Genomic DNA, 8,557 nt, shown 5'->3' on the forward strand with positions numbered 1-8,557 from the left:
CCAACAGACCCCAAAGGGAGCTGATGTTAGTGGCTGCCTCCATACCTGGCCTGATTCTGCAAGGATCAGAGCATTCCCTCCTGCCACAGGCAGCCAGCTGCCCCCTGCCACCTTGTCTATTGTCTGCTTGGGATGGCATGGGCACTAACCTTCTATGTCACAACATCTTTGAAAGGTCCCTGTTTTGTCCCAGCATACAACAAAAGCATCTGTGTGGACTTGTAATTTTTCATGAAATGTAATTCCTGTTGTCTGGCCAGCACTTACTGGGAGAGTTTCACAGCAGGAAATCAAACCCCAACAGATGGTAACTGAAGGCAGGATGAAAAGATTAAACCACATATTCTTCAGTCTTTTCCTTCCCCAGACAACTTTGCAAGAGAGACAGAGAACCACACCCTCTCATGCATGACTTCCCCTTCTAACTCTCCGGCTACCAGTTTCTCAAATTGTTTCATTCTGTGGACTACTGGATAGAACTCCAGAGCCAGTCCCAAGAGAATGATCCCAAACACATTCAGAAGGATGGAATTATGCCAGGGCATCAAACTTACGGTTCTGGGGAATACATGGGAGAAGAGAAATGCCTAATATACTGTGTGCACTGGAAGACACGAAATGCCAGGCTGGCAAGGAAGTCACGAGCAGACAGCAGTCCTGCAGCTGGTGTCAGCTGGAAACCTGTTCTCTCTGCAAAGGGACACCAAATTTAGCTGTTTCTAGGGTTAACTACACAGCACATTTACTTTAGCTATAGATTCAGGGATTCTTCCTGCTCTGTTGCAATAGTTCCCTCCACCAAGCATAGCAGGCACACCCTGGCTTATCATTAATGTGCCCTTGTACTGTTATGGGGCCAGCTCCTGCAGCATGGAATCACCTACCCATCCAGCCTGTGTGTATTCACACAGCAATGAGATGAGGTGTGGCAGTACTGCCCACCCCAGTTCACATTTTTTGCACATTTACACACATTTACCTATGTTCCACATGACAGTGGTGTGTCTGAGATCACACATGGTCCCTACAGTCAAGCAGGGAACAGAATCTGCATCTGGATTTTTTTTTTCTTTTTTTTTCTTTTTTTGCCATTATGTTTGTCTAGAAGTCACTACACAGCCTCCCAGTGATGTGATCATAGGTGTTTTGCTTTGCACGTGTCTACAGAACAGGACAGAGGAATGCAACATTTCTGCACTGTGATTTCAGCTTGTACATCCAGTGTTACCCCAGAGCACCCTGCATTACCATGAAAGGACTGTGAGAGACAACTAGAAAAAATAACCAGTCTGGTGGTCAATAGAACACACAATCTACATCTCCATGGGAAACATGTTGGTGGTCTGCAAAGCTAAGAAAATTGAAAATCACTGCTTTCAAAGTGAGCCAACAATAATCTTTCTGAAGTCCTATATTCAAAATCTGTGCTGCATTCTCAGCTCCCATAAATGACATGTCATCTTCTTTAAAGCATAAAACTACATTTTAAAAAAATTAGAAATGGCTTTATTCTCAATTCTTTATCCATATTCTAATGTGTCAGGAATCCTGTAACCTTTTTTTGTGTGTGTGTGTGTAAACAAAGAAAAAAAATCCCACCCAGAAACCAAGCCATTTTCAAGATTTGTTTTCATTTGTTTTTTCATGTTTCTTCCAGAATTTCTTGTCTTACTCTGTCAGGCTATTAGTACTTTTCCCATTAAAAAAAAAAAGAAACAACAAAACAAAGCAAAAAAAGCACACAGAGAAAAAAAAAAGGGAAAAAACCAAAGAAGTGACAAAATATATGAAGAAATATAGGAATGAGAGGACAGCAAGGAGTGCTTCTACCTGACATTGAGATGGACTAGGCGGTGGGCATTTGTCAAAGTTATCTTCTACTGCTCCACTCAATTCAAAGGTAATCAGTACAGAACTACCTCAGAAGTGAGCAATATAAAGAAAACCCTATGGAGATTATGTATCTATCTTTGTCTATATGCTAGTCCAATCCAGAGGAATGTGAAAATTTCAGAATCTGGTAATCTTTGGGCTGAATTCTGAGTGAAGTGAAAATTGCACTGGCTGAAAAATATATTGTATGAAAACCAAGACCTTAGTAACTCAATTTTGGAAGGACTGTGAAAGAGTCTAGGGAAATTTATACAGCTTTAGCATCCATGCTGGAGGAGAAGGAGAGAAAATGAAAATTACGGCTTGTGCTCCCTGAGATGTCCTTTTAAATATAGGCCAGTGAATCAGACAGTCTGCTGATGGAAGAGACTTGGCCAGCTGCCTTGAAAAGCCCCAGGAAAAAGTTATCTGCTGAAGGTAATATCTGCAAAATCTGAACTTCTAGTTCATGACTGCACAATAAAACCAGCAATCAGTAGAGAATTGGGGGTGTGGCTGGTTGGACCTGCTGCCCGAAGATCTGGGAAATCAAAATGCATTGAAGAGAAGGTCTGGAGCAGTTGACCTAAAGTGATCTGCAAGGCTTAATTCTTGGCCTAAAAACTGGTGTATACAGGCGGCCTGTGCATTGTAGTGTGAGCTTGCTTGAGTTCACTGGCTGTAATTTCTTCCAGCTGTGGAGCACAATGACTGCCTACATCCAAACATCTTTCCTAGAAAGAAAGATGTGCCTAGGTTCATCTAGTTAACCCTTTGGAAAAACACTTGCCATGTGTAAATAATCACACTGTTAACCACTTAATTCCCTTTAAGTAATTATGAAATATTTGTGAAGTACAGTTCATTTCTCTTCAAACCAGCCTCACTAATAGGTAATAACAGACAGCTCTCGTGCTGAATCAAAAGGAATTGATTTCTTAAGGTTACAGATATTGCTAAGTTAAAGAGAAGATGAAAGTTTATCTGGCTGTATGGGCTGGTTTTAACACGATCACTTTCTTTCCAGGTTATCCCCCTCTCTCTCTCTCTGCCTCCTATAGTTTATTGTTTTCAAAGCTGTCCAAGGGGAGGTTCAGAATGGACATTCAGAAGCTTTTCTTTACTGAGAGGGTGGTCGAACACTGGAATAGGCTCCCTAGCGAACTGGTCAATGCCCCAAGTCTGACAGCATTTAAGAGGAGTTTGGACAATGCCCTTAACAACATGCTTTAACTTTTGGTCAGATTTTAGACCTTGCAGTTGCTTCTGACTCAGACTAAGTCTCGGCCGTGTGTTGGTGTGACCCAGCCCCCTGCGGGGCTGGGGCAGCGAGATGCCAATCAATCCCAGCCCATCCCCTGGATGGAGTTCCCCAAGAGGCAGACTCAGAGGTCGAGGGGCAGCTCAGAAGCCTAAGCCGCATCCCCGGGGCCGTGCCCGGGTCCAAGCCACCTCCCCCGCTTCGGGAAAATTCTCGGTTACTCGGTTGTTCACTGGTTCTCTGTTGTCACTCCCGCTTCTCAGTTTCCCCCAGTGGTTCTTGTTAAATTGTATCCTCCCCCTGGCTTGTAACTCATTGGTTGTTTTCTCCTTTCACCGGGGTTTTCAAATTCCCTATAAAACTGAGGACGAGCTCGGGCGGAGCCATCCCATCCCATCGAATTAAACCTGTTGGAAGCCAGACCCGAACAGCCTCTCTCTTCCTTTATCTCTGAGCTAACGTGAGCCAATGCCATCGGCTCCTGCCATGTTCCCTCTGCACAGAAGCCAGCTAGCTAGCCAGCCCATCCAGCAGCTCTTTTCCTGATGCCGAAGTTGCTTCAGCGACACACAGAAGTAGCGCAGCTGGACTGTCTCTGACCTGGGGCATGCCAGAGTCTGTGCCTCGAGCACCCTAACACTGTGTTAGCTGTCCAATGATGTCAATCTTCCTGCTATTCTAGAAAGTATTCTGCCTAGTGAAATGACATAGTTAGAGGAAAGCAAGGTAGGACATCCATTCAAAGCCTCCTATAATGGGACAAAAATAGTTTCCTCTCTTTTGCCTCCTAATTGTCCAGCTGTTAACACAGCTCTTCTGAAAATATTTTGTTTCATTCGTGCATAACCCGTAGGCTAAAGTAATCCAGTTTTAATCTACAGTTTAATGAGGGTAGGACCAGTGGTTACAAGAACCATTCTTTCCATTATCCTTAGCCATCCATTCCAGAATGGAATAAAATGCCTCTGAAATGCTTGATTCTCACTCCCAGTTAGTTCACACAATTAGCTTACAGTAGACACCTTGTGTTTATAGTAAATGAGTTGAAACTCACTGAGAACACCTTTCCAAATATTATTGGCAGATTTTTCAGCATTGCTGTTTGGTTTTTTTGGTTTTTTTTTGGTTATGACACAGAGAAAATTTAGAACCAGAGCCTGTACAAGAAGTGAGCAGACTCCATGCAATCAAATCCTGTCAACCAACATGAACAATACAAATAGGTTTATGACAGGACAGTCTCACAGTATTCTAAATTCTCCCACTTTGATATCACCTGATACACTTCAAGGGTATGAATATCTGTGGTAATCAAGTCAGAATCACAATTCCTGGAGCTCCCTCCTGTCAGTTACTGTGTAAATTAAATGAGATCAATACTTCAAGAGAAAAATATTTATCAGCCCAATTATTGTAAGAGGGAAGTAAGGTGGGTAGTTGAATAGAAGGGAGAATACATGAGAAAGTACATAATGCCTACACAGAAAAATTCCCACAGCTGGGTGCAATGGTGTTCGTGGAAGATGCTTTTCACATAGCAACCCTCCCTTCCCTTACACTAAACATGCAATAAAGGCCTTGTCATCAAACAGCTTAGTCTTCATTAGAAATGCTAATGTCTTAAAAACTCTTCAGCAACAGAAAGCTTATTCAAGCTAACTTGTATCCCCTACTCTTATACAGAGCAGGTCTCTTGCTTTTCTGAGTATTGTATTTAAATATAATTTATTTAAAGTTAAGCCATATTTTTTATTGTTTATTTCATCATAGTGATAAGCTGTCTTCTCTCTGGCACATCTTTTCACTGAGGAGGAAGAAGGCAGCTTTAAAGTTCACCTTTCTTTACTAATTCTTGATAATCAGGTGGTTTACACAAAAGCACCTGGCCTTGGGTGCAGCCTGTGGCCTCATAAAGATAATGCAGGCTCCCTTGCTCTCCTGCTCTTTGCTAGTCAGCCCCCAGCTAACAGGTCAGCCTAGCAAACTTGTGTGTTCTTTTTCCAAGGTCGCATCTTCATGCCTTTATGGACTAGCACCACAGCCTTTGCGCTCTCCTGTCAGCCACATGGTAGGCACCAACAAGTTTAGTGTGGCAAATGGTGCTACGGAGAAGCAGAATTGTTTCAAAGCAGCTGCTGATTGACTAGAAGAATCTCCTGGAAATATTTTTCTCCAGCACACATTCCCATCCTGCCTCATGCACCAGGAACAAAGTGTACTTGAGAGGTATGTACCTGTACTTGTGTTTGGGTCTTACTGTCAGCATGGCTATAGAAGCATAAAACAGCAAAAAGGCTGTGAAGAAGTCATGCTGAGCAGTGTCTGCTGTGACTGTAGTGCTGCTAGCCCTGGGATTAGCTGGTTAGTGCCACACAACTGCTGCCACTCACAGAACAGGCACAAACTTACAGCCTGGTCCCTCAGTGTGCCTGGTGTGAATGTCCTGTGCTACAGCTCCCTGTGCCTGAGGGAACGCTACAGCTCATCAGCTCTGCTCACCAGCCTGTTTCCTAGGAAATGGTTTGTGGTGCACAAATTTGTGCAGGAAACCCTAGAATAAGCCACGGTTTTTAGTGACCTGACCTTTTAAAAATCTGGAGACATCCTGAAGTTGAGGTATGTTATCCTCTCGGTAGCCACAGTGTTTCTCAAGCTGCTGGAAAGCATCCAGGTACTGTGTACAGGCGTGAGTAGGGTAAAGGCTCCTCAGCTTCCTGTAGACTTCTCCCCTGAAAATCAAAAACTGTACAGCATGAGACCCCTTAATAAATGAGTCCTTATCTGTCCTATCTACAGATCCACAGAGAGATGTAAACCCCCAGCAGACATCGTGGTCTGAAAATATGAGCTCAGGACACCTGGTGCTTGAAAGCTGGTGCTGGTTGGGTGTAGCAAACCAGAAGGGCTTTTTGCTTCACTTTTCCTTCAGAAGGTGTCCTTTAAGGACACCTTTAAGGACTCTAATACTCATACAGAAGTGTTTCTTGATTAGGCACCTTCTTCCTTACGGTGTTGGAGGCATCAGGGAAATCCCAGGGAGAGAGCTGAATCTGGGATACTCTGTTGTTCAGTTTAGGAACAGAATGAATCGGGTATTCTTCCCTTTCAATACTGGGGTAGAACTTGGAATGCTGGTCCTTCCTTTTCCATGCTGAAGCCTAGCCTAGATTTGCCTCTTAAAAACCTCAGAAAAAGCACCTTTTCTGATACTGAAGAGTAATATCTGGACAGGTGAAGAGGTTTGTATTTTTGCAGTTCGAAATGCCCGGCACGGGCTATGTGTTTGAAAGATATGCCAGCTTCTTGAAATATTTATCCCATTAAACAGAAAGAGACGAGCTGAAAATAATATATGTAACCTGATTTGGGCACAGGTTTTAAGCTTCTCACAAACTTGATGGTGCTTGGATTTAGAGTTGTGGTTTGGAATATATTTAGCTGTTGCAAAATAAGCAAGTAATAATAGGATGGCAAAGAACCTTATAGAAATGGTTATTTTTGTTCAGACGTGGCCCTAGGGTGTTAACAACTTTATAAACATTGTTTTATGAAAATTGAGATCATTCTTGGAAATGCTGGGTACGGGAAATGACCTTTGGTTGGTTTTGTAATTTTTCTTTTTTTTTTACTATTATTATTATTACTCTCTTTTTTTGTGATGCTATTGTTGCTATGGAGGTGATAGCCAGTCCTTGGTAAAGGCTCTTCATTTTTACGAATGTCTTGCGCAGCATGGGAGTAATGAACCAGAATGAAGCGGGGAGGAAAACCTTAGGAGGAAAAAAAGTTAAAAGAACAGAGGGAAACAGTGGCTGCTGTCACTATTGCAAAAGCCACAGGAGACTGGGCCATTTCCATGGAAGAATTAGGAAAAAATGAGGAGGACTAGAGTTCAAGTGTTGCCCTGGCTTATTTCCTCATAGAATACCACTGACTTCAGTGGGGTTGCATGGGATTTGAACCAGCGCATGGTTCATGCCCAGACTGGAGTCTAGAGAGAGCAGGCTTGTTTACACTTCTGCACATATGGTCTCTTTTATCAAAGTGTCATTCTGCTGTGTGTCCAAACATTGGCTACCACAGAAATGCAGGCGGTCCCAGAGACCAGTGATGAACTATCCAAAGCTAAATGTACCTCTAAGACAATCATCTGAGTATTCTCCAAAGTCAAGGGAATAGCAGGTATGAAAGAACTGCTGGAAGCAGAGTCTATGGAACACTCTAGAAAGGAGACTCCTAACAAAAGATGGAGCCAGATGCTTGAAAGACTTTGAAGGCAATAACCTTATTTTACATAATTTCCTTATTGTTCAGGAAAAAAAAAAGTGGCACTATTCAACTTCATTATGAAGATGTGACAGGTGCATCCTCATAATTTTGTCCTGAATTCTCTGTTTTTCTTACACAGCTTTTACCCATATGGCATCTCTGACTGCTTAGATTCAGGGCCTTCCAAGAAGTTGTTTTGAAAACAAAAGCTCAGATCATCTGTACCCTCTGTTTTCTGAAAGTCATATTTCTTCACTGGCTTGGTTTTCATTTTTATAACCATGTTGCTTCAAACTGAAGGCATCCAGCAACTCTTCAGAGTGACACCAAGGGAATTTAGTCTGTGCTACAAATTTTGCCTGCAATTGCACAGTGCTCAATTAAGTTGTGCTGTAATGCAGCTGACATCAGGGTACGGCCTCAGGGGGCTGAGATAACAATTGGGAAGGCTAATTTTGGAAACAGCTTTACTTAACAAGGCAACCTGGGTTGCTGGGGTTGGCTGTTTAGGGAAATGGGCAGATACTCCTTTAAAAGTCTATTCTGTTGCCACAATGGGTCTAATTCTAGGTGGAGAAGAGCTGGAATGACGAAGGTTGGCAACAAAAGAGAAAAACAGGAAAGAACACAAAATTAAATTTTCTTAAATGTGACATTCCCACACGCCATCCCATGCCAAGATTGTTGGCTGGTGGTAGTAATCGTGAGCATGACACTGACCATCAATCTTTGACTATTGAAAGATGCTATAAAAACCTATTTGAGCTTAATAAAAATGTGTCCTCCTGGATGAGTTGGATGCAAGGTTTTTATGTGGTCATGGCTTTCTGTGGCACAGTAGATTTTATTTTAAATAAAGTAAGTATTGAAAGAGATGGGATGGCAGTGTGGTTGAGGTTCTGGCATGACACAGCTAGTCTATGGATTTAAATTCTGGCATTGGAATAAACTTTGCATGTGATTTAGGGCAAATTACTGAAGTTCTCAAGTTTTCAGTTGCGCAGTTAGAAAATGTGGTCTTCATTCTTCCTTTCTCCCACCTAAGGCCTTCTTTCCATTTATATCGTAAACTTTTGAGAACAAAGACTCTCCTATGCGCACATGTGGCACCTTGCACAATCCCAGGACTCTGCTCTTACTTGAGGCATGTGGACA

The 8,557-nt window shown here is 42.6% G+C and overlaps 1 protein-coding gene across 1 annotated transcript in view; it reads right to left on the reverse strand.

Moving 5' to 3' along the window:
• LOC103618194 (tyrosine 3-monooxygenase) overlaps window positions 1–8,557 on the reverse strand; it is a 34,976-nt gene that overhangs the window by 18,879 nt on the left and 7,540 nt on the right. The window contains exons 6-7 of the mRNA XM_008636577.2: window positions 5,717–5,862; window positions 555–690 (exon numbers count right to left, since the gene is read on the reverse strand). Coding sequence (XP_008634799.1) covers window positions 555–690; window positions 5,717–5,862 — 282 coding nt within the window. The remainder of the gene's footprint in view (window positions 1–554; window positions 691–5,716; window positions 5,863–8,557) is intronic.

Source organism: Corvus brachyrhynchos, unplaced genomic scaffold, assembly GCF_000691975.1.
Source record: "Corvus brachyrhynchos isolate BGI_N302 unplaced genomic scaffold, ASM69197v1 scaffold56, whole genome shotgun sequence".
Lineage (NCBI taxonomy): Eukaryota > Metazoa > Chordata > Aves > Passeriformes > Corvidae > Corvus > Corvus brachyrhynchos.